The sequence below is a fragment of the Ceratotherium simum genome, chromosome 34 (genome assembly GCF_057802395.1).
Source record: "Ceratotherium simum simum isolate JZ-2026a chromosome 34, ASM5780239v1, whole genome shotgun sequence".
Classification (NCBI taxonomy): Eukaryota; Metazoa; Chordata; class Mammalia; order Perissodactyla; family Rhinocerotidae; genus Ceratotherium; species Ceratotherium simum.
Window position 1 is genome coordinate 8,653,615 of NC_141933.1, and position 27,221 is coordinate 8,680,835.

The 27,221-nt window shown below is 63.7% G+C and overlaps 2 protein-coding genes across 5 annotated transcripts; both read right to left on the reverse strand.

The window, feature by feature from the left end:
• Positions 1-585: 585 nt before the first annotated feature.
• RPS6KA4 (ribosomal protein S6 kinase A4) lies at positions 586-11,186 on the reverse strand. 2 transcript variants are annotated; one of them, XM_004437555.3, is made up of 17 exons: positions 11,043-11,186; positions 10,867-10,938; positions 9,944-10,162; positions 9,737-9,852; positions 9,066-9,173; positions 8,756-8,836; positions 8,580-8,683; positions 8,338-8,488; positions 5,663-5,827; positions 3,983-4,111; positions 3,679-3,812; positions 3,489-3,582; positions 2,879-3,052; positions 2,604-2,798; positions 2,094-2,253; positions 1,769-1,932; positions 586-1,541 (listed from the first exon to the last, which is right to left on the reverse strand). In XM_004437555.3, the coding sequence occupies exons 1-17, from the start codon at positions 11,095-11,097 to the stop codon at positions 1,347-1,349; spliced, it is 2,316 nt and encodes a 771-aa protein (XP_004437612.2). In that variant the 5' UTR covers positions 11,098-11,186; the 3' UTR covers positions 586-1,346. The 2 variants fall into 2 exon arrangements, with proteins under 2 accessions (XP_004437612.2, XP_004437614.2); XM_004437557.3 differs by having other exon boundaries at positions 10,913-10,938; positions 11,043-11,115.
• Positions 11,187-11,257: 71 nt separating this feature from the next.
• Positions 11,258-27,082, reverse strand: CCDC88B (coiled-coil and HOOK domain protein 88B). Of its 3 annotated transcripts, none has more exons than XM_087422722.1 (27): positions 26,999-27,082; positions 26,565-26,707; positions 26,291-26,402; positions 26,137-26,206; positions 26,002-26,060; positions 25,829-25,912; positions 25,602-25,745; positions 25,250-25,398; positions 25,015-25,096; positions 24,720-24,878; positions 24,069-24,215; positions 23,812-23,920; positions 23,564-23,700; positions 22,342-23,481; positions 18,927-19,054; positions 18,732-18,849; positions 17,944-18,039; positions 17,717-17,857; positions 16,891-17,147; positions 16,408-16,551; positions 16,060-16,246; positions 15,808-15,953; positions 15,469-15,567; positions 15,112-15,278; positions 14,421-14,627; positions 14,193-14,261; positions 11,258-11,377 (listed from the first exon to the last, which is right to left on the reverse strand). In XM_087422722.1, the coding sequence occupies exons 1-27, from the start codon at positions 27,056-27,058 to the stop codon at positions 11,334-11,336; spliced, it is 4,398 nt and encodes a 1,465-aa protein (XP_087278848.1). In that variant the 5' UTR covers positions 27,059-27,082; the 3' UTR covers positions 11,258-11,333. The 3 variants fall into 3 exon arrangements, with proteins under 3 accessions (XP_087278848.1, XP_087278847.1, XP_004437611.2); XM_087422721.1 differs by lacking the exon at positions 11,258-11,377 and adding an exon at positions 12,850-13,347 and having other exon boundaries at positions 15,254-15,278; XM_004437554.3 differs by lacking the exon at positions 11,258-11,377 and adding an exon at positions 13,142-13,347.
• Positions 27,083-27,221: the final 139 nt, after the last annotated feature.

Sequence of the window (27,221 nt, forward strand, 5' to 3'; positions counted from 1 at the left end):
GATCCAGCTCTCAGCCAATCAGCACGTTGCATCCCTGGCCATGGTGATTGGGTCAGGACGAGCACATGACCTAAGGGGAGCCAATCAGAGCACTCTTGGGATTTCCCTAGGGATGGCTATAAAACAAAGGCTCCCTTTATCACCAGATTTCAATCTGGAGCCCCTGGAGCACCCAGCACCCATCCTGGGGCCAAAAGCAGAGTCCTCCAGACTGCAACAACTCCAAGAAAACAGAATAAAAAGCTGAGACTGGGAAGCTGAGTCCTGATCGTGTCTTCGCGTCTGGATCAGGACTTGCCTGAAGCTATCCCTAGACTGTGTAGTTACAAGAGCCTAAAATTCCTGTCCAGCTGAAGCAAGTTTAGGTTGGGTTTTCTATTACTTACAACCAACAGGATCCTAAATGATACACGGCAGAGCTGTCCAGATACACACCCAGATGACTGTTTGGCCCTCCTACTGCTCATGTCAAAAGCCACGGACAAAGGGTACTGTCTTATCCCAGAAGAGTCTGCCCTGCCGCTCCTCTCTGAGGCCCCAGGCCTGGAGTTTGTCTGCCCCAAGACCCCTGCCCCCCACCCCTCCACACACACACACACAGATGCCACACACAGCACTGGGTGGACGTTTATTTTAAAGTCAAAGGCACAGCCTGGATGGGCTGAGGCTGTGACCGTGGATGCCCAGCCCAGACCCTCCCCAGGCCCCTCCCCCAGCCAGGGGCAGCTGTGCCAAAGAGGAGGGGGTGGGTGAGAAGGGGGCCTCCCATTTTAGGGGGTCCGCCTACCTCCTTCCTTAGCCCCAATAGGGGAGAAGCAGGTGACATAAAGAGAGGCAGAAATGCTTCTGGGGGTCCCCCAGGGCCTCTTCCTGAACGCCCCCAACACAGGTCTTTGGTGGACATAATTGCACAGACAGTCCATAAAGTGACAACTCGAGGGGTGCCCCCTCCCAAGAGCAGGGCCCCAGGGGAGGGCGGGGGAGAGGTCCCAGTTTCTCCCTGTGGCAACTCAGTGCTTAGAAATTGGGGAGGAGCCCTTCCCTGCTGGAGCAGGCCCTGGGGAGAAGAGCCTTCCACCCGATGAGGCAGTGTCTTGGCAGAGGGCCCCCCACGCCCCACTTCCCAGCAGGCCCCCTCCCTCCCTGCATCTCTAACTCTATCTGGTAAGACATAAAAAATTCTCTGCTTATAAAAATATTTCTGCTCTGTCTGGGAGCGGGTGGGAGGAGGGGGGAGACAATCCCTGGGATGGGGCAGAGCCGCTGCCCGAGGCTCACGGGGGGCCAGTGAGCCGGGCTCCCAGGTCACAGCCCCCACGGGCGAAGGGGGATCGTAGTGGCGGGGGCTAGGAGGGGGGCAGGGGGCCGTTGGCTCGGCGGGGGGCTCCCTTGGCGGCGGGGGCCCGGCCCGGGGCGGCGGGCGCGGGGGAGACGCGGCGGGAGGTGGCGGCGCTCCGCAGTTTCTGTTTCCGCCGCTTGGCCAGCGGCGCGTTCTCCACGCTCTTCAGGAAGAAGCCCTCGCGCTTGCCCCGGTTGAACGCCTGGCGGAAGGGAGGGGGTGAGCCCCCAGCCCGGCCTCGACTTCCAGATCCGAGCTTCGGCCCCATCCCCGACCCTCCCATCCCACTAGGTCAAGGCCAACAGATCCTTGGCCTCCACTCTCCCGAAAGGTCAGGGCCCCGACCGGCCAGAGGCCTCACCTTTCTGGGCTCCGGAGACCCGCCCCTCCAGGCTCGGCCCGCCCCCCGCCCACAAGCCCCGCCCTCACCATGAACGTGGCGTTGAGCCCCGAGCGCACGGCCGGCCCCGAGGACTCCAGCACATCCGGCGTCCGGAGCGGGGGCGAGGAGCGCGCGCTGCCGTCCTGCAGCCACGAGCTGTCCCGCAGCCCCTCGAGCTTCAGCCGCTTGGCGGGGTCCACAGTCAGGAGCCCTGGAGGCGGAGCGAGGGAGTGTTGGGGAGGGGCCGTGTGTGGAGGCTGCACCCCAGAGAGACCCTAATAGCCCCACTCGCCTCCCCAGCCAGTCCCCCAACCAGGACCCGTGCCCCATGGCCTCCCCCTACCCAACCATCTGCGACCTCCGGCTCCGCACCTCGGACCAGCTCCTTGGCCTCCTCGGACACGCCCTGCCAGGCCTCCCCGTCAAGGGAGAAGCGCCCCTCGCGGATCTTGCACATGATCTCGGCCGCCTGGCTCTGCCCGCCCTGGCCTGAGGCCCCTTGGAAGGGGACCTGCCCCGACAGCATCATGTACTGGGGGGTGGGGAGAAAAGTGAGACCGGCCCGGGTTGCGGGGCCAAGGGAGGCCGGGAGCCTGACTTAGCCCACCCACAGGACCCTTCACCCTCTCCACGAGGATAATTCCTGAGGTCCATGCGTGATGGACCCTCTGACCCCTAATACTCGGATGCGCAGACCCCAGTACCAGAGCGACCCTGCCTCTGTATTAGACGACCTCTGACCCCAGCATCAAACCAAACCCTGCCACCGCTACCAAGACGACCCCTGTCCCCTGCCTCGGGCGTCCCTGTTGCCCCGCATCAGGAAGATCTCTGACCCCAGGCTCGGGCGACCCTGCACCCTCCTCCGGGCCCGGCCCATACCAGAATGACGCCGAGGCTCCAGAGGTCACAGGACTCGTCGTAGCCCTGCTGCGCCAGCAGCTCGGGGGCCGCGTACTGCAGCGTGAAGCAGGGCGTCTGCATGGGCCCCGCGGGGCTCTGCGGGCGCAGCCGCGCGAACCCGAAGTCGATGATCTTCACCGGGGCTCCAGGCGTGTCGTCGGCGTACAGGATGTTCTGTGAGGACGGCGGGGCGGCCGTCAGCGCCGGCCCCTCCGCGCCGCTGCCCTCCCCGGCCGCCGAGGCCCTGCGCCCACCTCGGGCTTGAGGTCGCGGTGCACCACGCCCGCCTCCTCGTGCATGAAGCTCACGGCCGACACGAGGCTGCGCAGGATCTGGCTCGCCTCGGACTCGCTGAAGTGCCGCTTCTTGCGGATGTGCTCCAGCAGCTCCCCGCCCCGCAGCAGCTCCAGGACCAGGTACGTGTGCAGCTGCGGGCGGCGCGCGGGCCACGGTCACCGGCCACCGACCCACGACCCCGGCCGGCCCCGCCCACCAGCCAGGGCCCGCCCCGCGGTCACCATCAAGCCCCGCCCCCAGATGGGGCCCCGCCCATGTCCGAACCCCGACCCCAAGAACCACCCTTAGGCCCCGCCTTCCAGGCCCCCGCCCCTTTGGCACCCTAACCGCTCCATTAATCTTACCCCCCTCCACGCCCGCCTTGGCCATCCTCAGTCCGCTTTGCCATCCTCAGCCCCTACTCCCCTCAAACCCCACCTCCCTGGCCTCCCAGGTCCCCTCACGCCCCGCGCCCCATCCTCAGGCCCCTCCCACGCGCCCTCAGGCCCCGCCTCCTGTCCTCCTCCCCGCCCTCCACGGGCAGCCTCCTGCGCCCCTGCGTTCCGCCCCCACCCAGGAGGGCGTCACCTGGTCGTGATGCACCTCGTGCAGCTTCACCACGTTGGGGTGCGACTGGCACAGCCGCAGGGCGGCCACTTCGCGCTGCGTGTTCGCCTCCAGCCTGGGGGGCGGGGCAGGCGGGGTCAGGAAGGCTGACCTCCGGCCCCGCCCCGCGGCCTCTGCCCCGCCGGGGCCCGCCCACCCCGGGCCCGCCCACCTGCGGCTGAGGATCTTGACCGCGAACTCCTGGCCGCTCTGGCGCTGGCGGCAGCGGCGACACACGGAGAAGCTGCCCTGGCCCAGCGCGGGCTCCCGCAGGTCCAGCTCGTACTGCTGGAAGAAGGGCGAGTCCTGGGGGCGAAGGGGGCGCGTCAGAGGTCCCCCCGGGAGCCTGGCGGCCACGCCACGCCCCACCTCGGAGAGGCGCCAGACCTCACCCGAGTCACACCGCAGGCGCACGGTGGAGCCAGGTCCGGAGTCTGCGGGCCCAGACCCCTTCTCCCCACCCTGGCCCAACCCACCTGCATCATGGCGCTCCTGGCCACCGCTGCCCGGCCCGGCGGGTCTCCAGCACCAGATGCTTCCAGCACATCTGTCATCACTGCGTTGTTGTGGTCAAACAGGATGGAGGGCGCCACGAAGGAATATCCCTGGTGGAGGGGGGGCAGTAGGGGGCGGATGGGCGTCGGGGGGGCTGGAGGTTCGGGTGAAGGCCCAGACCTGGCCAGGAGGAGGGTGGGCGGAGGGAAGACCCGGGACTAAGAGACAATGGAGGATGATGCTTTTGCATCCTGGTGCACACAGGATGTGCGGACATTCATTCCTCCTTGTTCTATGATCACTTGGGGCCCTGTCTGTCCCCCCACCAGTCTGTGACCCCACCTTTCTCATCACAGTGGCCCCCCCCCAATGCCAAGGGCTTCATCTGGCACAATGCAGTAGCCCAGAAAATGAGGCACCGAATGCAAGAAAGGGCAGCGGCCTGGCAGCACACACTTAGCTTATGAGAATTCAACTCTACCCACTGAGGACAAAAAATCTTTATTCCTTCCTTTCGAATCAAACTTTGGCCTCCTCTGCAAGGGGGGCTACTGAGGAAATGCAAAGAGAAACCAAAGTTAATCATCCCCAGTGCCCAGACCAGGGCCTGGCACTCAATACATATTTTTGAATCATTAAATGAATGAATGAAAGAAACCATCAAGTCACAAGAAAGAACTTTCTCATTAGGACTGTGAGACTCTGGATGGAGAGGCGAACAAGCATAGAGCTGTCACTCGTAAGTTCTTCACAGAGGGGACTGATCCATCCATACTTGATATTGGCCTATTCTTATTTAATATGTATGGACCATGTCCTACAGGCCAGGCCCCCATGCTGGGCACAGGGACACAGAAATTAAACACACAGTCCCTGCCCTCTGGGAGCTTCCAGACCAGGGAAGTAGTCTCAGTCGGGCTGTCAGGATACAACCTGGCAAACTGCTCAGAAGGAGGTGCTGTCTGCAGAGGGCTGGTGTACAAGGAGAGGGCACCCAGGGTCAGGGGAGCAGGGAGGATGTCACACAGGGGCAGCGCTGGACAACAGGGCTTGAAAGACGAGTGGGAGCTTGCCAGGTGGAGGGAACTGCATGTGCAAAGGTACAGAGGTGTGTTCTGGAAGCTTGAGCAGTTCAATCTGCTGGAGCACCAAGTGGGACAATGGTGAGCACTGAGGCTAGGGTGCTGAGCCCGGACCACATCCTGCAGAGCCCTGAAGGCCAAGCAAAGGAGTCTGGACTCGTCCTACAGGACTTGAGCTTCTAAAACTGGGGCAGGGGGGTGGGGGGAGCGTGCTGTGCCTCCAGGAATGTGATGTGGTATGCCAAGGGGCATGCAAAGCCACCATATACACATAGCACTCTTGCCAGTTGTCAAGCTAGTGAAAACTTTAAAACAATATTTTTACATAACAATAAAGAGATGTGATGGGCTAGACGGGAAATTAACATGAAATTTAAAGAGGAAGGATCAAAGATGTGTCCTGCCATGGCGGTCTCTGTAACTGACAACTCTAGGTATCCCCCGAGGGGAGAGGTCTGGGGGAGACGCTGACTCCTGGTGAGGACACGGGGTCCATGCGGTGCCTGTAGGCCAGCCAGGGCCGAGGCTGGCAGCAGCATCCTGCCTCCTGGAACCGGGGTTCCATGAGCTCTCACTCACCTGGAAGATGCGAGGGTCCCCAGACGGGGGGCTGCCAGGAGGTGAGTAGACAGGCTCCAGCCGAGTAAATTCCTCTGCAAAGTTGCCCACATCCAGCTCTGAGCGGATCTGGGGTCGGAATGGGGCTGGAATCTTCCTGGCAGCCAGAGCAGCCCAATCCAGACCCTGGAAAAAGGAAGGAGAGATTGGGGGTCAAAGGGCAGCAAGTAGAAACCCCTCTCTGCTTAGGCCACCTTCCCTGGGCAGCTCCTCGGTGAGGCAAGAGTCTGTGTGGCATTTGGGGTGGGAAGCTGTTCTTCCTGCCTGCCCAGCTTCTCTTATTTTATTTATTTATTATTTTTGTGAGGAAGACTGGACCTGAACTAACATCCATGCCTGTCTTCCTCCACTCTGTGTGGGAGGCTGCCACAGCCATGACCTGACAAGCAGTGCGTCAGTGCGCGCCTGGGATCCGAACCCTGGCCGCCAGCAGCGGAGCGCACGCACTTAACCACTACACCACGGAGCCGGCCCCTGCCTCCCCAGCTTCTATTTCTCTCCCTCTGATAACACAATCCCTATCTCCCTTGGAGAATCACCCCTCCACCACACTCAGTCAATTCTGGGACTTTTAATAGAACTGGCGTGCAAAACAAACAAATCTCCTTCTCCTACTTGACTTAAATCTGGGAAGATATTGGCCTAGAACTGCTTCAGGGTCTAATGATGAAATCCCTGTGCAGAAAAGCAGAACCAAGAGACAAGGAAATTCCTAAAGGACATAGATTCAGCACCTGGATGCAGCCTTGCCTGAAATCAGATCACTTTTCCTTGGACTTTTCACTTATGGGAGCTAAAACATGCCTTTTTATGTTTAAGCTAGTGTGGGAGACCCCGTTCATTGCCTGCCCAACACCCATTCTCCCTGTCTTCTTTAGTACCACAGCCCCAATTTTATGCCAGGAAGCAATATACACAACTGAAAGACAGTATTTTACAAACTTCCTTGCAGTTAGGGGTGACTGATAACTTGTAAGCAAAAATTGTGAGATGGGAATCCAGAGAAAGAGCCTCAAAAGGAGGGTGAACAGTTGGCAAGTGCTCTTTTTGCCCTTCCGCTCCTTCTTCCTCCTGCGTCCTGCCTGGACAGCAGCCTAGATGGCAAGAGCTCCAGCAGTCATCTTGGACTATGAGGCAACCCTGGGAATGGAGGCTCTATGCTAAGAATGAAGGAGCATTAAAAAAAAAAAAGGAGCTTGGATTCATGAAGACACCACAGCAGCCCTGGCCTGCCAACCTCTGGAGTTCTTATGTGAGTAAGTAAATAAATAAACCTCTATTTTGTTTAGACCACTGTTCATTCCGATCTCTGTTAGCAGCCAAATTCTATTCCATGGATGTCACCATTTTGAGTTGGACTTGCAGCCAAGGGTTCTGACAGCAGGGATGTCAGCACTGCTGTCACCAAAGAGGCTGTCTCGAGAGAAGTGGGAATGAGGGGCACACCTTCCGAGTGTCAGGCCTCGAAGAGCTTGGGGGCCTCTCCAGTAAGACTACTGGTCAACCCCCTCCCAGCACCCAGGGCCCGGCATGTGCTCAGGGTGGAGTTGGGGCATTCACTTAAGGAAACACTGCTCAGCCATCTCCCCTGCAAAGGGACATCTTCACTGTGAGACATAGAGTCCTGTCTGAGAAGGCATCTCCGAGGGCCCTTCCAGGTGGGTATTTGCTGGGAAGATTCTAGGAGATGGCGCTCGCAGCAGGGTACCTGAGTGCCTGGCCCACAATGAACGCCCATAAGTGGGCGCTTTTGTTACGATGTCAGCCAGGCAGCACATCTGATGCCCACATGTCCACAGAACACAGCGGTGAAGAGCATGGGCCTTCAAGACCGGGGTTTGAGTCTAAGCCCCATCACTTCCTGGCTGGGTGACCTTGGGCAAGTTACTTAACCTCTCTGACCCTCAGTCTCCTCATCTGTAAAGATAGGGACCATCAGGATGGTTCTGAGGGTGACATGAAGGAACTCGAGCACAGGGCTGACACACAGTAGATGTTCACTATTACAGTGTTACAGGGTCCCACTGGGCAATGACACTGGCCACGCATGGCGGCCACGCCGGCGAGGTCGCACAAGGAGACTGTCTACAAGGAACTCTGCCTACACTGCATTCTAACTGTACTTACTTAACGCAAGTACTTACTTACTTAACGTGTGTACTTAACGCAAACAAAACCCACGTGGCTGAGCGACTGTCCATCTGAATTCCAGGCATACAGGCCATACAGGGACAAAGAACAAAACACCTGGGTGGATGCTAGGAGCCGTAAGGGTGATTTTAGAGCTGATTTGGGCCAACAGGAGATCAGGGGTCTGTGCCCAGCTCTACACCATTTACTGTGCAACCTTGAGCAGGTCACCTCCCTTCTCTGAGCCTGTCCAGTGAAAGGACTGATGAATCCAGTCTCAAGTCCCTGCCAGCCCTGACGGTCAATGAACCCAGCATTCCTTCCCCCCGGAACACATCTTGCGAGTCTCAACAGAGACGGATGAGAAGACGAGCTTGCTTCACCTGGGGGGGTTTCTAAATCAAGTGAAATTGGGCAGTCTCAGAGCATCCCTCCGGTCCCCCGACAGAGCAGCAGCCCAGCCCGGGTGTGTGCAGAGTGACGTGGGGGCGAGCCAGGAGCCTCACCTGGAAGAAGGGGTGGTTCTTGACTTCCTGGGCGCCCTGGGGCCCCGCGCCCAGCCGCTTCTTGGGGTCTTTGCAAAGCAGCCGCTGCAGCAGGTCCTGCGCCACGGGCCCGATCCGGGGGGGGAAGGGAGGGGAGCACTTCAGGATCCGTCTGGGAGGATTGGGGGGGCGTCAGGGGCAGTGAGCCCCCCCCCAGCCCTGCCCAGGTCCCTCGTCCGCCCTCCGTGTCCAGCCCCGCTCACCGGGACACCTCGGCCTGCGTGTTCCTCTCGCCCTCCAGCGTGAAGGGCGAGGCCCCCGTCAGCAGCTCGAAGAGCAAGATGCCGAGGCTCCACCAGTCCACGGCCTGCCGGGGAAGGGCCAGGGTAAGGGCCTGCAGCTGCCCCTGCCGCCCCCAACCCCTTCCCTGCCTGCTCACCTTGCCATGCCCCGACTTGCTGCGGATGATTTCGGGGGCCATGTACTCGATGGTGCCACAGAAGGAGAAGGTTCGCTCTTTCTGGGAGGATGAGAGGACCCATTTGGACCCCCAGCAGCCCCCGAGGCTCAGAGTAACAAAACCCACTCACTGGACTTGTGAGGGTTGGAGCAGGGGGATTTCCTGAAGGCAGGGGCTGGGTCTATTTACCTCCACACCCCCGAGACACGCAGGGCCAGGCAGGCGCGGGAGGAGACAGGAAGGAGAAGGCCGGGATGGGGCGCCTCGGCAGAGACCACCCTTCACTCACCTCCTCCGTCAGGAACTCCTTGCTCAGCCCAAAGTCCGTGAGGACGATGTGGCCGTCGGAGTCGAGCAGCACGTTCTCCAGCTTCAGATCTCGGTAGATGATGCCCAGCTGGCAGGAGCAAGAGGGATGATGAGCCCTTCCTCCCCCACCCCATCCCCAGCTCTTCCGGCTCACGTCCCTCTACCAGGTCCCTGCTCGGGAGAAGGGGGCCCCCCCGGAAAACGGGATCTCCAATGCAGGAGTGGGCCCGGGTGGAACTGGGAAAAGCCGTTTAAGATGCTAAAGCAAGGAAGGGGGACCCCATGAGGAGGCCCCCTGGGAGCAGGCCCCAAAGTCCCGGAGAGAGAGGAAAGCCTGTGTGAAGAGCTCCATTTCAAGGCCTTGGGAGCCAAAACATGAGGTTTCCATTTGAGGAAGTTCCGTGGCCGTGGCCCCAGGAGGCAGCCCAGTGCTCCCTGTGCAAGGAAAGCCCCTTCGAGGAGACGCAGGGAAGGATACCCCCCAGGAGCACTGAGGCCTTCCTTCCAGGAGGTCTAGGGAAGCAGCTCCCGTTCCCACCGAGGCCAGCCCCCACACCTAGGAAGCCCAGAGACAGAGCGACCTGAAGCTGCCATGTTTGGAGGCCCCCCCAGACCCTATGGCGGCAGCCAGGTGGCCAGGTCCCCACCCACCTTGTGCAGGTGCTCCAGGGCCAGCACGATCTCACCCCCATACACGCGCACCTCGGCCTCCTTAAAGTGCTGGCGCTGGTAGAGGTGAGTGAACATCTCGCCGCCGTTCACATAGTCTGGGGTACAGAGGGGAAGTGAGGAAGCAGCCTCCACGGGGCGGCCCCCCTGCCTCCAGGACCCCCAAGGTTAGCCTGTGCCCGCCCTTACCCAGGATGAGGTGCAGCTTGGCGTCAGTCTGGAAGGCGTAGTGCAGCGTGACCAGGAAGGGCGCCTGGCGCACCAGCTCCAGCACGGAGCGCTCGGTGCGCGTGTGCTCCTGTGTCTTGGCGCGCTGCACCAGTGCCGCCTTGCGCAGCACCTTCATGGCGTACAGCTTCCCCGCGTCGTGCCCGCCCGCCTTTCGCACCAGGAACACCTTCCCGTAGGCTGTGGGAGCAGCGAGTGAGTGGAGGGTAGGCCGTGAGCAGGAGGGTGGTGCAGACTGGTGGGGGTGGGAGTGATGCCAACCCAGGAGGGTGTGCAAATTGGGGGAAGGAGCTGGGGTGAGAGGCGGTGTGCAGAAGGCTGGCAGAGCCCTCTAAGGAAAAGGTGTGCACACCCCTGGAGGGTGCTCAGCAAAACCAGGGGGGAATGTGCAAACCAGCCTGGGGGGCATGCAAATCCAGGAGGCCTGCAGCACAGGGGTGGGGGCGGGGCGTGTGCAAACCTCTGGAAGATCAGAAAGATGCAGGAGGGTGCAGATCCCGGCAAGCGAGGCAGAAGTACATGCGGACAGGGGAGGGATGTGCAAAGCCGAGCCGGGGAGTTTGTAAAGTGGGGGAGAGGGTTCTCATATCAGCGCCACGGGAGGAGCTGTGCAAATCACTTGGGAGGGCTGCAAGCCCCTGAGGGTGTTGGCAAATCCGTGTTAGCAAGTCTGGGAGGACCTTGCAGGGAGGAGCAATGTCAACGTGGACCAGCCCTGGGAGTGGGCATGCAAACCCTGTCAGGGCAGGGTGGGGCAGGCCAGGCGGATGGTGCCGGGAAAGGGTGGGGGGCATTGCCAGTGGCCTGGCCCAGGCCCAGGCGGGTGTGCGGGCGGGAGGCCCAGGGCACCGTGCCTGGGACACCTGCCCGGTGGGGGTCCTCACCTCCCGTGCCCAGCACCTTGAGCAGCTCGAAGTTCTCCACGCTCACCTTCTCCTCGTGCCCGGTCAGGTTGGCTGTGGGCACAGGGGGTGAATGAGCCGAGCCAGTGCATGACCCCTCCAGGCCTGGCCGGGGCAGCCATCCCCTGGCCCGCACCCCACGGCCGCCCCTGCCCCACCTTCCGTGATCCGCAGCTCCACGGCGCAGCCCTCGTCCTCGTCCTCGTCCCCCATGGCGGGCAGGTCGCTGGGGCCCGCGATACTCGGCTCCGGGCGGCGCCGGTTACATGGCGGCTCCGGCCGGGGCGGGCGCTTCCTGGTGCCGCCTCCGGGGCCGAGGCGGGCGCCGGCGCCACCTCCCGGCTCCCCGCCCCGCGCGGCCTGAGTCAGGCGGCTGGAACGTGACAGCGCCGGGCTGCGGGTGGGTGGGCGGGGGCGGCCCTGTCTGCCGCAGGCGCAGGGGATGGGCGTCAGGGCCGTGCGCTCCGGGACCCCACGAGACCCTCCTGAGGACCTGCGAACACCCGTTGGGAGACATGCCTGGGGTCTCTGGATAACCTGGAGCTTCTGTTGGGCGTACACTCCCGAGCCAGGTGTCTCCCCCAGGGGGCCTGCTGACGCCAAAGGTGATGAGAAACCCAAAGCTGTGCCCCAAGGGGGGAAGGGCCACCCAGGCGCTTTAGAGCCCTCCCCTCCGGGGTGCCAGCCCTACGGGCAGCCACCCATCTCCAGTTCTTAGCCACCAGCAAGAGTGAGGGATTTCATAAAAATCACAACCCGCTCGTCTCCTTTCTTCACCACTCCTTGACCGCAGCAAGTAGGGGAGGGGAGCTCCTCATCTCAACAGAGGAGCAGCCTGAAGCCTCACGGCCGCACTGGTCCAACTGCTGCCAGCACAGCCCCTGCCCAGCGCCTCCCACTCAGCTTGGAAGTGCCTTTGCAGGGGAGGACGCGGGGGCTCAGCCCTGTCTCTGGGCTCCCCCCCCAGGGAGCGCCTACAGGGGGCACAGAGAGGGCGCCAGAGCCAAGCCGGACCCCTGGCAGGGAGGGGTGGCAGATTTTCCAACCCAATCTCTTTGAGTGGACCTGTGAAATTATCACACGTCCCAGCCAACCTCCGCAGCCCGGCCCAGAGCCTCACACCCCACGTAGTTCTGCCCCCTGTTGTCCCCAAGCCTGGCACGGTGCCAGCGCAGAGCCCAAAGCAGGCCTCAAAAAGGGGTGTCAGAGCCACACAGGGGTGGCCTTCTCTCCCTCTCAAGCCCAGAGACCCTGGCTGGCCTGTCCTCCAGAGCTTCGTCCCCCTCCCTGACAGGGGCCACCAAGCAGGGTGGGGCAGCCATCAGAGCCCCCACCCTGAGACCTGTGGGAGGGAGCTCTCAGCTGCTTGGCCAAGCTGGGGGCCAGGGCGTCCCTTCCCACCCCTCCAGCCTCTGCAGCTCAGGCTGAGAGGAGGGCAGGGCAGTGGGTTATCCCCCAGAGGGCTGTGGAAACCCCATGAGTCAGGCTGCTGCAGGTCACCCTGGGGGCCTGGCCTAGCACCCCCCCAGCTCTGCCCACCCCTAGACTCAGGCTGCCTCACCCCAGCCCGGGCAGCCCCGCCCTCCCCTGGGCAGCCCCGGGTGCCCTGACTCACGTCCTGCCACCCAGCCTAATTGCCTCCTTCCTGGGCATCATCCTAGAGGCCCCGCTCAGAGACCCCATGTCCCTCCCACCTCTCGGGGCCCTGATGACAGCCCCTGGCTCTAGGTGACACCCCACTGGGCTGTGAACTCCCTGGGGAGGGGCTCACCCCCAAAGGGGTGGGGGAGAGAGGATGAGGAGAGAAGAGGGTGTGCGGGAAGGGGGAGCAAGGCCTCTGGGGCTTCACTGCCCCACATCCCAGAGCCCAGACTCTTCCCCCCCACCAGCAGAGAAGCCTCCAGGCCGCATGTGTCCCGGCTGCCTCTCGGCTCCTGGGTACAGCCAGCAGACACAGAGCGCAGATTCCGGTGGGTGCGTCCCAGCTTTATTCTCAGGCCCCTTAGTCCCAGCTCAGGCTCAGAGATGTGCCCAGGCCACAGTCCCCAGGGAATGGTCCTCGACTCCCCGCCTGGACCGGGCAGGGGGCTCTCTTGCCCACTCCTGCCTGCCTTCTTCAGCCGGGGGGTCCCCAAGAGACTGCCTCCTCAGCGAGGGCCGCACCGCAGAGCCAGAGCCCCAGCCAGGAGCGGCTTCTTGGGGCTGGCCATCCCCCCTGTCCACAAGCTCATCTCGGCTCCATCTCAGGGCCCCAGTGCCAGCCGTGGGGGATCCGGGGACCCAGGCCTCCTTGTCCCGGGGCTCGCCCCAGGTGCCCTGGCTCCCTAAGTTCTTGGGCTGCCTGAGGCCCCCACTGAGACTCCGGTGGCGAGACGGCGGCCCTCCCGAGCGCCCCATCCATGCGGCGTCACTGGCTGAAGGAAGGGGCGAGAGGGCGTTTCTCCGGTTCCTGCACCTCGAGGCCTGGAGACAAAGGCTCAGCTCAGGCCGCTCCCCGGGGGCCTCCCAGCATCCCAGGTGCCCACAGGACCCCACCCCTTCTGCCCACCCTTGGCCCCTCTAACCACCTCTCAGCTCTACCCTTCCTCCCCCAGTCCTCGAACATGCCAGGCCTTTGCTTCTGCTGTTCCCTCCACCTAGAACACCGTTCCCCAGAGATGTCAGCACAACAGACTCTCACCTCCAAGCCTTTGTTCCAACTCACCTCCTCTCTGCCGCGACCCCGAGCACCCTGATTAAAACTGCAACCCCCCCACCGCCCCACCCAGCGCTCCTGATCTCCCTCATCCTGATCTCCTTTATTCCCAGAACATTATCACCTCCTGAGATTCCAAGGCGGAGCTGCCCAAATGGGGACTGAGCAGGTGCGACGTGGCTGGTCTGCACTGCCACGTGCTTGGGTGTAAGATACACTGGAATTCAAAGGCTTAGTATAAAAAAATTATAAAATATCTCATCCAAGATTTTTCACACTGACTACATGTTGGAATGGTAACGGCTCGGACATGTTGAATGAAATAAAATACACTATTAACATTAATTTTACCTCTTTTCACTTTTTCTGATGAAGCTACTAGAAAATTTTAAATTATAGACGTAGTTCCCATCATATTCCTACTGGACAGGGCTAGGGTAGATAATTATTATTTGTATGCATATTGTTTACTGCCTGCCTCCCATACCAGAATGTTCCCTGCTGTATCCCCAGCTAGCACACTGCCTGGCACTTGGTAAAGGCTCATTGTCAAATGAGTGAATGATGAATGAGGTCCACCGGGGGCCCTGCTCCCCCCCAGGCCCTCACTCACCCTCTCGGCTGGCATCTGCTTCGTGTTCCGCCAGGGTCTCGATGGAGCCATCCCATCCCACGCCAGGTCCTGGGGAGACACAAAGCAGCCACTGGGCCACGGGGCCAGGGCAGAGGCGAGCAGGGCTTGTGGGGAGACACAGGACAGGAGGGACGCCCCCCTCCCCCAAGCAGGTCATAGGTCCACAAGGAGTTGGGGGTAATGGGGGCAGGGACCCTTGTCCCTTACCTTTGCAATGGGAGCTGGGGGCCCCCAGGGGGCCCGGTCGGCGCTGTCGGAATCGCTGCCGGGGGGTATCCCCGGGGCTGAACGATTCAGAGGTTCGCGCCACAGGGAATCGCGAGCTGAGTTTTCGCCGCTGCCCCCCTGCCAGGGTCTCGTCCCGCAGGCAGAGGGAGCTCTGGGCCCGGCGCATGGGTGCCGGTGATGGGGACCCTGCAGGACGCACAGGCAGGGAGGGTGTAGAGCCCACAGGGTGAGGCTGCACAGGGGCAGGGAGAGGAGGCTGCAGAGGCAGGGAGGGGGTCTGGGTGATGAGGGTGGCAACAGGAGGCTGGACCCTGTGCTGGCTCTGACACTAACTCACTGTGTGACCTTGGGCAAGGCGCTTCCCTTCCCTGGGCCTCAGTTTCCTCCTCTGCTGACTGGGATAAATGACCTCTCACTAAAGGCCCCTGCGGCTCCGAGGTCCTAGGCACCGCTATGGATGGGTAGGACTGGTTGGGTGGCAGCGCGGGCAGGAGGGAGGTGCCAGCCGAGAGGGCTGGAAGCCTCTAGGGGAGGGGGGAATACAGCAGGGAAGGCCAGTGGGGGCACTGTGCAAGCCACACAGGAAGGGAGAGACAGACGTTGGCAGACGCCAGGTGGGGGTAGGGGACATGGGGTGGGACCACCCTGGTCACCTGACCCCGAGACCCACCTGTCCCATTCGCCTCCCTGCCCTCGGAGAGCTCCATCTCTGGGGGGCCCCCCAGGCTCTCGGTGCTGCCAGCCCCATCGGCCCCCAGGCGCGGCCCCCCATGGAGGACCCCCTCCCGCCGGGGCCGCATCAGCCTCTTCACCTTGTCAGCCAGCCAGCTGCCCTTCCTGGGGGCAAGAGGGCACAAGAGGGGGTAAGGCCAGGGAGGAAAGAGGGACGAGAGGGCCATGTCGGGGATGGCAAAGGCCAGGCAAACCCTCACTGGGGCCTGGACCTGAGCTGGGTCAGGGGTCAGAGGGCAGGGCAGGGGCTAGAGTGGGAGGACCACAGGCCCAGGGGGGTGGAGGGGCAGCTCACTTGGTCCGGGGCAGGGGCCCCGGCTCCAGCACACGGTACTGGTCCATGATCTTCTCCACCAACTTCTGCTTCTCGCGGCGCAGGGCGTTGAGCTGGTCCCTGGGAGGAGGCAGGCGTGAGGCCATGCAGGAGCACAGCTCAGGTGTTAGCAGGTACACGCCGGTACAACCCTGCCGGTTGTCAACACGCCAACCTGCTCCAGCGTGGCTGGATGAAATGCCACTGCCCCGGGCCCCGGGGGGTCAGCCCCAGCCCTTTCCCCAGGACCTCCCCAGGCGTCTCCCCGTGAACAACCAAAGGGGCCTCCAGGACCCCTCCAGCTCCCAGCAGCCTGCTCACAGGTACTCGCGCTGCTCGCGGTGCAGGTGGTCCCGGCTCTCCAGGCTGCGCTCCAGCAGCTCCCGGTTCTCCCGGCTCAGGGCCTGCACCTCCGCCAGCAGCTGCCGGTTCTCCTCTTCCTGGGCGCTCCGCAGCTCCGTCAACAGCTGGTGGGGGCAGGTGGCAGGACGGGTGGGAGTGTAACAGGGTTCGGGGTGGCTCCCCGCCACCCTCTCTGCTCTCTGCCCATCCCCCACCCATCCCTCACCACACCTCACACTGCGTGGTCAGTCGGCAGGCGCTCAGGTCCAGCTGCTGGTTGGACTCGCGCAGTCGCTGGCTCTGCGCCTCCAGCTGCGCCCGCTCCAGCTCCAGCCGCGCCAGGCGGCCCCGCAGCTCCCCGCGTTCCCCCTGCAGCTCGCCTCGCTCCCGGGTCACCTCCGCCAGCAGCGTCTGAGCTCTGCGGAGGCAAGGAGAGCCGCTCTCCAAGGGGACGCACCCCCCAGACCCCTCATGAGGGCCAGAGGAGCCATGCTGGACCCCACAGGGACCGCAGGGAGCTCACCACCAGCCCACTTCACAGATGGGAACACTGAGAACCGGCTGAGCCGAGGCTGGTACCTGTCGTGCTCGCTCTGCAGCCTCCGCAGCTCCTCCTCCAGGCCCCGCTGCCGATGCCCGTCCTGCATCAGGCGTTCACGCTCTGCCAGCAGGGCCGACTCCTGCGCCTCCACATTGGCCCTCTGGGCCTGCAGCTGCTCGTGCCTGGGATGGACAGGGGCTGAGAAGGCTGCAGGGACCTGGGGCCAGGGCAAGCAGGCAGCTGGACTGTCTGGACCTGGGGGTCTGCCGTCTCCCATGCATAGGCCCCCAGGGAAAGCCAGAGGGCAGAATACCTGCCAGGCACCCACCACTCCCAATGACAGATGAGCCCCAGAGGGAGCCGCCCCGCAAGTGTGGGGGCCCAGCCGCACGAGAGGGCACAGAAGCAGAGGTGGGTCTGCTGGGTGCTGGTGCTGCGCTTATGGGGTCAGACCCGCCGAAGGAGTCTGCTCCGGGCAAGGAGGTGCCCGGGAGAGGAGCCGGGTGCTCAGAGAGGCTCACCGGCCCTGCAGCTCCCGGTGGGCCAGCTCCAACGCCCGCATGTTGGCCTTGAGGTCGCGGTGCCGGGCCAGCAGTCCCTCCAGCTCGGCCTCCTGCCGCCGCTGCAGCTGTGCCAGCGCCTCGTGGTCCCGCAGCAGGGCCTGCTGCTGCCCGCGGGTCTCCTCCTGGGACCGCCGCGCCGCCCGCACCTCCTCCTCCAGCACCCCCAGCTTCCTGTGCAGCTCCTGGCCCTGCATCTCCAGGACAGACTTCTCGGCCTGGGGCAGAGGAGGAAGCGGGGCCACTGGGGTGGAAGCCCAGGCCAGACAGCGGGTAGGGGACAGGGAGCAAAAGGCAGAGGACAAGGAGAGAGCTGTGGAGGGGGCAGGGGCTGGGGTGGGGGCAGCAGGGAGCCGAGGCAGAGGGTAACGGGCAAGGAGAGGGGAGAGGTGTCACAGAGGCGGGCGCCAGTGCCAGGCCATGGAGGGCCGGGCGAGAGGCACAGGCTGGGATGGGACAGACAGGGCTGGGGTGGGGCAGAGAAAGCATAGGGACTAATGGCTGGGTGTGCAGGAGAGAGCTGGGGACGGGGCACAGCTGTGGGGGCCGGAGGAGGCAGAGGCAGGTAGGAACAGGGGAGGGAGGCAGGGTCAGGGGAGGGGCAAGTGGAAGAGGGCAGAGTGGGGAGGAGGGGTGCAAAACGGGGTGGCTGGGGTCAGAGGGCACAACACATGTGACTAGGAACATGTAGGGGCAGCTGGGGCAGGGAAAGGGGCAGGAAACGATGCCAAAGGGACAACGGGCAGTGGTAAGTGGCCAGGGACGGGGCACCCTGGCCGCCACCCACCTGCAGGCGGCTGCTGTGCTCCTGCGCCCGCTGACTCTGCAGCAACAGCTCCTGGGCCCGCCCCTGCAGGCTTCCCAGCTGCCCCTCCAGGAGGTTCAGCTGCCCCTGCAGAGCCGCCTTCTCGGCCACCAGCGTTGCGTTCTGCCCGCAAGGGGAGGGGGGTTAGCAGTGGCCAGGCCGCTGGGGCACCCCTCCCCGCACCGTGCCCACCACGGTCCGACACTCACACTGCGCTCCACCTCGATGAGCCGCCCGCTCTGGGCCTCCGTGATCCTCGGCTCAGCCTGCTCCTGGGGCCCCGGCCCCACGGGGCCCTGGCGCAGCTGTAAGCAGAGGCCCAGGGAGGTCAGGCAGGGGAGGGGCGGCGGCTTGGGAATGGCCACAGGAACTTAAATCACTGGACCCTTTCCCCTTCAGTAGCACTTAACACTGCCCGCCCTCCCTCCATCCCTCTCCCTCCCCCGGATCCCGCAACTTAGCGCCCCAGTTTCAACCCTGACCAACCCCACGCGTGCCAGCCAGGCCATCTGCTGGCTGCTCACTGGCCCCTGGGTTATGGTTGCCTGTTTCCTTGCCTCTGTCCCAGGCTGACTGTGAGCCCCCTGAGGGCAACAGCCTGGTCCTGGGCCCCACCACACGCCAGCACTGAGCACTGAGCCCATGCACAGCAGGGGCACCAGAAACAATTACCGACTTCCCAGACTAACTGAGCTCACCGGGAAGTGGCGGGATCCTCAAGAGAGACACAACAGTCACCCAGAGAAGAGTCATGGGTTCTGTACGTTTGAGGAATGGGGGAGACAGGGCCTCGAGAAGACCACACAGCCTGGGCAGAGTCAGCCTGACTCTTAGCACAGTGCTCCCTCCAACAGGCCCCAAGAGGGGGCACATGGTGAGCAACTGGCGAAGAATGGAGGGGCATGACCAGAGGGAGCACTGGCGGGACAGGAGCACACACAGCCCTGGACGTCTGCTCCCGGATGGAGGGAGGGCTGGGACGGGCCGCCAGCCTCACCTGGAACAGCTCCTCCTCCAGCTGCAGGGCCCTCGTCTTGAGTTCCATCAGCGCCTCCTCCTTGCTGGTGGCGGCTGCCTGCAGCTCAGCCTCCAGCCGCTGCTCCAGGCCCTGGTACCTGCCAGGAGAAGCCTTGACATCCGCCCCTCCCCAAGTCCCTGCTGGCCCCTCTCGGCCCCTCGGGCAACGCCCCACCTCTGGTGCTGGAACTCTTGTTCCCGCAGAAACTCCTGGCGCTCCAGAGCCGCCTGTTCCAGCTCACTCTGCAGACGCTCCAGCCGGGCCCCCAGCTCCTGGCCGCGCACCACAGCCTTCTCCAGCTCCTGAGGGCAGGCAGAGCAGGTTCAGGGCCAGAAGGACAGACTGCCACCCTCCCCAGGGAGCAGGGAAGGGCCGGACACAGAGGCCTGACAGTCAGGAGACCTGGCTTTCTGTCCTTGCTCTGTCACCCTGGACAAGTATCTTTAACTCTTTGGGCCTCTACTCCCCCATCTGTAAAATGGGAGCAAAGCCTGGTCGCCTGGCAGAGCTGGTATGAAAGAGCCGAGGACTGTGAGCCTGGCAGGGTGTGAGGGGGGCCCCTGGGCCAGGAGTCCCAGACACTCGCTGGGCAAGTGTCTTCACCTCTCTGAGCCCACGGGTCCTCATGTGCCCAGTGACAGCTGGACACGGCCTCCGTGCTGAAGCCACACTGGCCATGTGAGGGAAAGAGGGGCTCAGCAGAGGTGGGTCTGGAGAGACCCCTCAGCCACAGGGGGATGGCCACAGGGGACAGGAACTTGTGAGGGCCAGGCCTAACCACAGCGGGGTGGGGGTGGGCGGCTGGAGGGTGAGGGCGGTGATGCGCAGGCCAGGCTCCTGAGGCGGTTGGGCTGCACCATTGCAGAAGGGGACAGGAGGTCCCCTCTGGCCTGTGGGCCCCAGAGGGAGGGAGGTCAAACCATTCTGAGGTACGGGGGCCCTGGCAGGATGAAACCACAGGAAGGGCCAACTCTGCCCAGCCTCCTTTCAAATCCTGCCTCTGGAAATCAAGTCAACGAGCCTTTGCTCTGATCTTCCTGGCTTAGCAACCCCACTCGGGCCTCCCCCAGGGTCACTGCACTTCCGGACACCCTTGGCCACTGCCTCTTGCTGAAAAACTACGAGTCCCAGGAGGCCCTGCTGCCTGCGGGCCAGCAGCCACCAGAGCCCAAGGGCTGAAGGCAGTAAGAATGGAAGAATGCGAAGAATGAAGGAGACTGGAACCTCAGGCCAGACCCCTGCCCTGCCCCCTCCAGGCCCTGGCCACAGCCCTCAGTGCCCCCTCCACTGTACCTCCTGACCTCCACCCAGCCCACGGGGACAACCTCCTCCGCCCCTGGTTCCCTGACCCCCGCAACCGGCCACCTCCTCCTGCCCCACACCCAGTTATCATCAGGAACTCCTCCACCAGGAAATCTCGCAAAATTCCCCTTTGTCCTTGGTCCTCAGAGCCGGTTATTCCAGCTCACCAGCCCTCCCCTCCCCTTCACTGCCCACCGTCTAGCATGCCTTGTCCCCAGATGAAGCCCATTCTCAGTGCCTCAAGCTCTCTCCATTCATTATCTTACAGGATCCCATGAGATTTATTCTGGTTTTACAGGTAAGGAAACTGAGACTCAGAGAGGTTATGTAACTTGCCCCAAGCCACACAGCTGATAAGTAAGGGATCCGGGATATAACTCAGGTCTGCCTGACAGCATTCCTACAGAGGGGACCCCAAAGACAGCCTCTCGGCCTTACCCTCTCACCGGCACTCCCAGTTCTCACATTCCCCAGGCCTGCCCTGCACAATGCCTAACCCCGGGTCAACCCAACAGTGGCTTCCCCCTCCTCTCCATCGGGAGGGGTCTCTGAGCAAATTACTCCTCCTCTCTGAATCTCAGTATCCTCACCTGCACAACAGGAATGAAACTGGAAACTGTGCTCCCCTGGAAGATTCTATTCCTCGTCTGCAGCACACCCTCCCCAACAGCACTGGCCCCACTGGCCAGAAAAGCCTTCCCACTGCCTCGTCATCTCCTCCCCTTCCCTTGAGGGGCCTCTCAACATGCAGACCTGACCACTCTGCTCACGTTAAACTCTCTGTGGCTCCCCATTGCCCTCATGAAAAAAGCTGAAACTCCTCCTTAGCTTAGAAGGAAGATGAATTGCCCAATAGGAACCCTGCTTAACGAATTCTCAGTCTCACCTCACTCCACTCCCCACCTCACGCTCCGCCCTACAAACTGGTGCCTGCGTGGCCTCCTGGCTCATCGCCATTCCATCCCCTCCTCCAGGAAGCCCTCCCTGACATGCCTCAGCCTGAGTCCAGTGTGCTTCCTGGACCCCCAGGGCTCCCCGCACGGTGCTATCTCCACCCCAGACTGTGAGTGCCTCCCCAGCTCCGGGTGTGCTGGCTGCCTGGTACAGGGCCTGGTGCCAAGGAGATGCCCGTCTACATACTTGAACAAATGCATAAGGGGGACTCCAGGGCCCCTCTCTCCTCCATTCCCCGCCCTGGCCCCAGCCAGGCTCACCTGCCACCTGGATCATGCGCACTGCCTCCGAATGGCCCCTGGCTCCCCTGCACACCAAGGTGACCTTCCTGAAACCCAGCCACCCATAGGTCTGCCCACACCCCTGGGCAGCTTTCCTTGCCTGGGGATGGAGTACTAATACTTACCACTCCGGCCCTTGTCCCCCACTCCTCCCGGGCCCCTCAGCATCTTTAATGCCTTCAAGTCTTTGCACATGCTGTTCCCTCTGGATGAAATGTCCTTCCCCACCTCATGAAATCTTGACCGTTCCTCAGAACCCTCCCCGCAGCCCCCCACCCCGGCATCAGCTCCCTCTCCCATGGGCTCCCACAGCACTTTGCTCTTTTTTTTTTTTGGTGAGGAAGATCAGCCCTGAGCTAACATCCATACTAATCCTCCTCTTTTTGCTGAGGAAGACCGGCTCTGAGCTAACATCTATTGCCAATCCTCCTCCTTATTTTTCCTCCCCCCAAAGCCCCAGTAGATAGTTGTATGTCATAGTTGCACAGCCTTCTAGTTGCTGTATGTGGGACGCGGCCTCAGCATGGCCGGAGAAGCGGTGCGTCGGTGCGCGCCCGGGATCCGAACCCAGGCCGCCAGTAGCAGAGCGTGCGCACTTAACCGCTAAGCCACGGAGCCAGCCCCAGCACTTTGCTCTTAATAACCAATGTGTCTTGAGCTTCACCCAGCACGAACTGGGCTCTTCTCTCCATTATCTCCCTTGTCTTCCATAAGACCGGCGGACGCAGCCATGAAGAGTGCCCCCGTGTTACAAAAGGAGGCACCAGGGTGGAGGCGAGTAAACTGTCAGAGAGCCAGGATTTGCACCCAGGCAGTCTGGCTCCATGCCCACAGTCTTCTCCCCTCCCACAGCCACCCCACCAGAGGCAGGGGACATCGGCCCCATGTCCCAGGCCAGGCCCGCCTTGGAAGGCAGGAATGGACTTCGCCTTTTTATCCCCAGGCCCAGCTCAGTGCCGGGCACTCTGTGGCTGCTGATAGAAAGAATAACCCAAACCCCTAGCAACCGGCCTGGCACCCCGTTCCCTGACCCCGGCTGTGACCCCACCTACCTCCTTGAGGGCCTCCCTCTCCCGGCGCTCCCTCTCTGCCTCCTCCAGGCGCCGGCGGCCCTCGCTCTCCAGCGCCTGCAGCCGCTCCTCGGCCGCCTCGGCCCGGGCCCGCAGCCGGGGCCCCTCGCGCTCCCACTGCCTCCGCTCGCGGCCCGTGGCTGCCAGCGCCTCCGCCAGCGCCTCCCGCTCCCGAGAGGCAGCCTCCAGCTCCCGGCCAGCCGCCTCCACCGCCTCGCGCAGCCGGGCCTTCTCCCCGGCCTGGGCCTCCGCCTCCCGGTGGGCCTCGGCCTCTGCCCTCCGCGCCTGAGCCAGCTCCTCAGAGAGGCGGGCAGCCTCCGAGCCTCGGGCCTCCAGCCTCCGGGCCTGGGCCTCCAGCTCAGCTCCAAGGGCCTCAGCCTCTCTCTTCAGCCGCGCCACCTCCTCCCTGAGGGCCTTCTGCTCCGGGACTCCACTGACCAAGATCTCCTCTGGGATCGCCCCCTCCCAGGCCTGGGCCCCAGGAGCCCCTTCCTGCTTCTGCTGTGGTCTTTGCTGGGCTGGGTCCCCGACCATCTCCTCCAGCCTCTGTTCATGCTCTCTGGCCTCTGTTTGCCCCTTGGGTGGGTCCGGCCTCTGGCCTGGGGTCTCCTGCTCCTCCAACTGCACACAGAGGCCGGGCTCTGAGGGTCCGGGCTTGCTCTCAGGGCCCTCCGGTCTCAGCCCCTGGGCTTCGGGAACCAACTCCCCAGTCTCTCCCAGCAACAGCTGAGCCTGAATTTTCATCTCTGGACCCTGAGGTGGGGCCACAGAAGCAGGGGTCTGGAGAGGAGCTCCATGGCCAGCCTTCTCCAGGGACTCCTGTGTCTCTACTCTGGGGCCTGACTCCTGGGGCGTCAAGTCTGGGGCCTGGGGGGCCATGGCAGCCGTCTGGAGGGGCCTCTCCATCACCCGTGGGTCTGAATCCAATGCCTGGGAACACTCTGCTAACCCCTCGAGGGCTGAGTCTGATGCCGGGAGAGCCAGGTCCAAGGCCTGGGGGCCTTCATCCCCTGCCTGGCCAACCAAGCCCTGGGGGCCATGGTCTGAGGCCAGGCAAGTCTGGGGAGCCGCGTCCAGCTCTGGAACCGTGGAGTCCTCACTCTGCTCCTCCAGCAGGGGGGGCTGAGGGCACAAGAGAGGGATGGTCAAGCCCAGAGGAGGATGCCTGGAAGGACCTGCAGGGATGGTTGCCGGCGGGACTCACCTGGCCCCCTGACTGCCCCTGCAGCACCCGTAGCAGGCCCCGAAGCTCCTTATTCTCCCGCTCCAGGGTCCGCAGCCGCCCAACCTCTGCCTCCCGCACTTCATCGTGCAGTGAGGGGGCCGCTCCTGGCAGGGGTGCTGGGGTGACACCCAGGGGAAACGGATGAAGTCAGAAGCCACCTCCACTTGAGCTGCAGGAAAACACAGGCAGCCCCCCATCCCCAGCCCCTCCACTAGGGCCCCGCTCACCCTCCCCAGGAGAGCCCGGGGGTGGCTCCAGGCTCCGCTGAAGCTCCAGCTCCAGCTCCACGTTCTCCTCTGCCAGCTGGTCCACCTGATGCCGCAGAGAGTCCAGCTCCTGGGGGGAGGCAGGGTCAGACAAGCCCTCCCCACCACGGCCAGGCCAAGTCTGGGTCACTCGAGGTCACAAGGAATAGGGGTCACAGGGATCACTAGGGAACCCCGGGGGCCTCTGGGGTCACCGGGGGTCACTCTGGCAGTCTCACCACATGGGCCTCGCCCAGCCGGGTCCGCAGCAGCAGGTTCTCGCGCTGAGTCTCATGCAGCCGAGCACAGCGCTCTTGAGCGGCCTCCAGCTGCTCCTCCAGCAGCGCCTTCGAGGCTTCCAGAGCCCCTGAGAGCACCCGCTCCTCCTGGGGGAGGGCAGAAAGAACCGGTGCTGTGATGCTGCCTGCCCCCAAGCACACCAGGACCACAGACTCTGCCTCCACCCCCTCCCCATCAGACCCTGTGGCTCTCTAGGCCCCACCTCCCCCCTCCCTCTCCAGGGTCTCTCCGGGTACCACTTCCCTGGCACCAGGCCCCGCCCCTTCTTCCCAGGAACTGCCCTTCAAGGTGGCATCCCTTTAGATCATGCTTATCAGCCCCCACTGCTGGTCGCTCTCTCCAGACACACCTCCCCTACACTTGGCCCACCTTCCTCTCCGGGACCCAGCCTTACCTACAGCCCCACCTCCCCCTCCATCTGCCCCATCCTCCAGAGGGCCTTTCCCCAGACACCACCTCACCCATTTCTCCTAGCGGCGACTGTGCCCTCCATGAGGCCTGACCCTCGCTTCTCTAGACCCAAATTCGCCCCTCCTCATGGCCCACCCCCTCCCCAGGCCCCGCCCCCGCGGCCCCGCCTCCCGCCTCACCTCCAGCTGCCCCTTGCAGGCCTCGGCCGCCTGCAGCCGCTCCCGGCAGCGTCGCAGCTCCTCCTGCAGGCGGGGCAGGCGGCCGGCCCGCTCCCGCAGCGCCTCTGCCTCCTCGCGGTACAGCTCGGCCCTCTTGGCCTGTCCCGACAGCGCCTGGGCCTGGGCCAGACGATGGGGGGCTGGGAACGGGCAGCCGCGGGCCGGAGGGATTAGGGTTGGTGGGGGGCGATGGGACGGGGGAGGTGCGGGGAGAGGGTTAGGGTACGCGGCTATGGCGGAGAGCATCTGAGCGCACCTCCTGGCGGAGCCTTCGAATTTCGGCCTCCAAGCCCTGCACCTCCGCCTGCGAGTCTAGCAGCAGCTCGGCCTTCTCCTCTCTGGAGGGAAGGGACGCTGGAGGGGTCTGGATTCCCGCCACACCCAGCCCTTCCCAGGCCTGATCCCACCCGTACCCGTGGCGCTGGGCGCCCCGCTCTGGGCCTGATCTGCCCCTCTCTTGCCAGGTCCCCTTCCCAGAGGGGGGCACTCACAGCTCCTGCCGCAGGCGCCGCAGCTGGGCCTTGGTGTTGGCCAGCTGCAGGGCCAGGTGGTGCGAGGGGCCCTCCGGGGGCGTCCTAGCAGGGGCCTCAGGCAACAAGGGGGCCGCTGGCTCTCGCTCCAGCAGCAGTTCAGCCAGCCGCTGTGGAGGGTCAAGGGTCAGGGGTAGGAAGTAACCCATCCCATGCCCCCACATCTGCCCCCAACCCCCACAAGCTGAATCTGCCTCTTTCAGCCCTGCTGGCCCAAGACCCCCAACCCCACACCTAGGCCCCAACCCTCATCTCCCCCACACATCTGGGTCCCCGTGGACCTCACGTTCCTCCTGGTGCTCGATGCCCCTACCTGCGCCCCCACATCACGCTCCCGCGCCAGTCTCAGTAGCGTCCCCATCAGGCTCCGGGACAGCGTCTCCAGCTCCGGAGGTGCCAGCTCCCCAGGCTCGGGCCCAGCCAACGCCAGCACCATGCCTGCCCCGGGCTGGGTCACCTGGGTGGGTAGGGAGAGCAGTTTAGCCTGAGAAGGTGGGGGGCAGGGTGTCCCCAGGTGGTGGTGCCGGTGCAAAGCTGTACCTCCTGGATGGCATCGGCCAGCTCGCTCTGGACCTCGAGGCTGAGGCCCTGGATGTGCCGGATGAAGAGTTCCCGGTGCTCACACTGCCCGGGAGAGAAGGTGGGAGGCTGGCGCAGGAGTCTCCCCACTCCGCGGCCAGAGGTGGACCCTGCCCTGCCCTCCCCCACCTCACCTGTACTGACGCCCCCAGCAGCAGCCGAAGGATGCCTTCCAGCTCCTCCACCGCCTCCTCTGCGGGGCACAAGCCACAAGGGGTTAACGGGTGGGGGGAGGGGGAGAAGCGGGAAGGGGTGGTGGGAGAGAGCACCTGAGAAGGGGTCAAACCCCAACGTCTGGAGGTCTGGGGGTGGCGACAGGATCAGCAGCTGCAGCTCCTCCTGGGGGAGGAGGGGGCGGGAGATGTGAGAAGGGCCTTCCCGCAGGGGGGTCCCAGGCTCAGCCTCGCCCTCCGGACCCCTCACCTGGTAGAAGTCCCTCAGTCGGCCCCACAGGTGGTTCAGGTTCCGCACTCGCCAGGCTGTGGGACCATCATGGCGCCTGATCATCCGAGGGTCCCCTCGGGAACTGGGAGCACTGTGGGCACAGGGGGCGATAGGTGGGAGGGGTATTCGAGGACCCGCCCTCTCAACCAGGCTCCGCCCACCGCCCCCTCAGGCTCCTCCCAGCCTACTGCCGGGCCCCATCCCCTCAAGCCCTTTCGCCACCGCCCCCAGGCCACTCCTTGGTGCCCCTTACATGATGCCCAGCACCCGGAGGAGCAGGGCCCCATCGCTGAGACGCAAGAACCTCTTCTCCGGACAGAGGGGCCCCTCTCCTTCCTCCTCCTCTTCCTCCTCCGGCTCCTCGGCCTCCCCCACTAGCCCAGCCAGTCCCAGCGCCTGTGGGAGCAGAGACGGGTCAGCTGCCCCGGTGGGAGCCCCCCACCAGCAGAATGACTCCTGAGCGCCTCTGACCTGTCCCCTGAGCCGGCGCAGCCCCCTCCTCACCAATTTCCTGAGTGTCTCTGGACCCCTTTTCCTGCCCCACAGCTGCCTGGACTTCTCCAGCCCCACATTTGAGCCCACCGCTCCCCCCAGGCCCCAGCTCAGCCCCACCATCCCCCCACCCCAACACCAGCCCCTTTCTGCTGCTCACTTCCCCTCCCAGACCCCTCCCACCTGCCCCCTCACCCAGGTGGCCAGGCTCCCACTCAGGAAGTCTCTGAGTCTGGGCCCCTTGCCCCCATCCATGACGGGGTCAGGGTGTTGGTCCCGCTGTGGCAGCTACACCTGCCCCGAGAGGAAGAGGAAGTCCCCGGCTGGGGGATCCCGAGCCCAGCCACAGACACCCTCAGCAGCTTCCTCCTTCCGGGTGCAGGCGGGCCTGTGCACCCCCGGGGTCCTGCCTCAGCCC

Excerpts from the sequence above, each read along its gene's own strand:
- CCDC88B (XM_087422721.1), bottom strand. The coding sequence starts at position 27,058 with ATGGATGGGGGCAAGGGGCCCAGACTCAGAGACTTCCTGAGTGGGAGC. Across the intron at positions 25,746-25,828 it reads TGGCCGATGCCATCCAGGAG|GTGACCCAGCCCGGGGCAGG; the intron begins GTACAGCTTTGC and ends CTACCCACCCAG. Across the intron at positions 18,040-18,731 it reads TGGAGGAGGAGCTGTTCCAG|CTGCGCCAGGGCCCCGTGGG; the intron begins GTGAGGCTGGCG and ends CTCTGCTTACAG.
- RPS6KA4 (XM_004437555.3), bottom strand. The coding sequence starts at position 11,097 with ATGGGGGACGAGGACGAGGACGAGGGCTGCGCCGTGGAGCTGCGGATC. Across the intron at positions 10,939-11,042 it reads GGAGCTGCGGATCACGGAAG|CCAACCTGACCGGGCACGAG; the intron begins GTGGGGCAGGGG and ends CTGTGCCCACAG. Across the intron at positions 4,112-5,662 it reads GGGACCCTCGCATCTTCCAG|GGATATTCCTTCGTGGCGCC; the intron begins GTGAGTGAGAGC and ends CCCCTCCACCAG.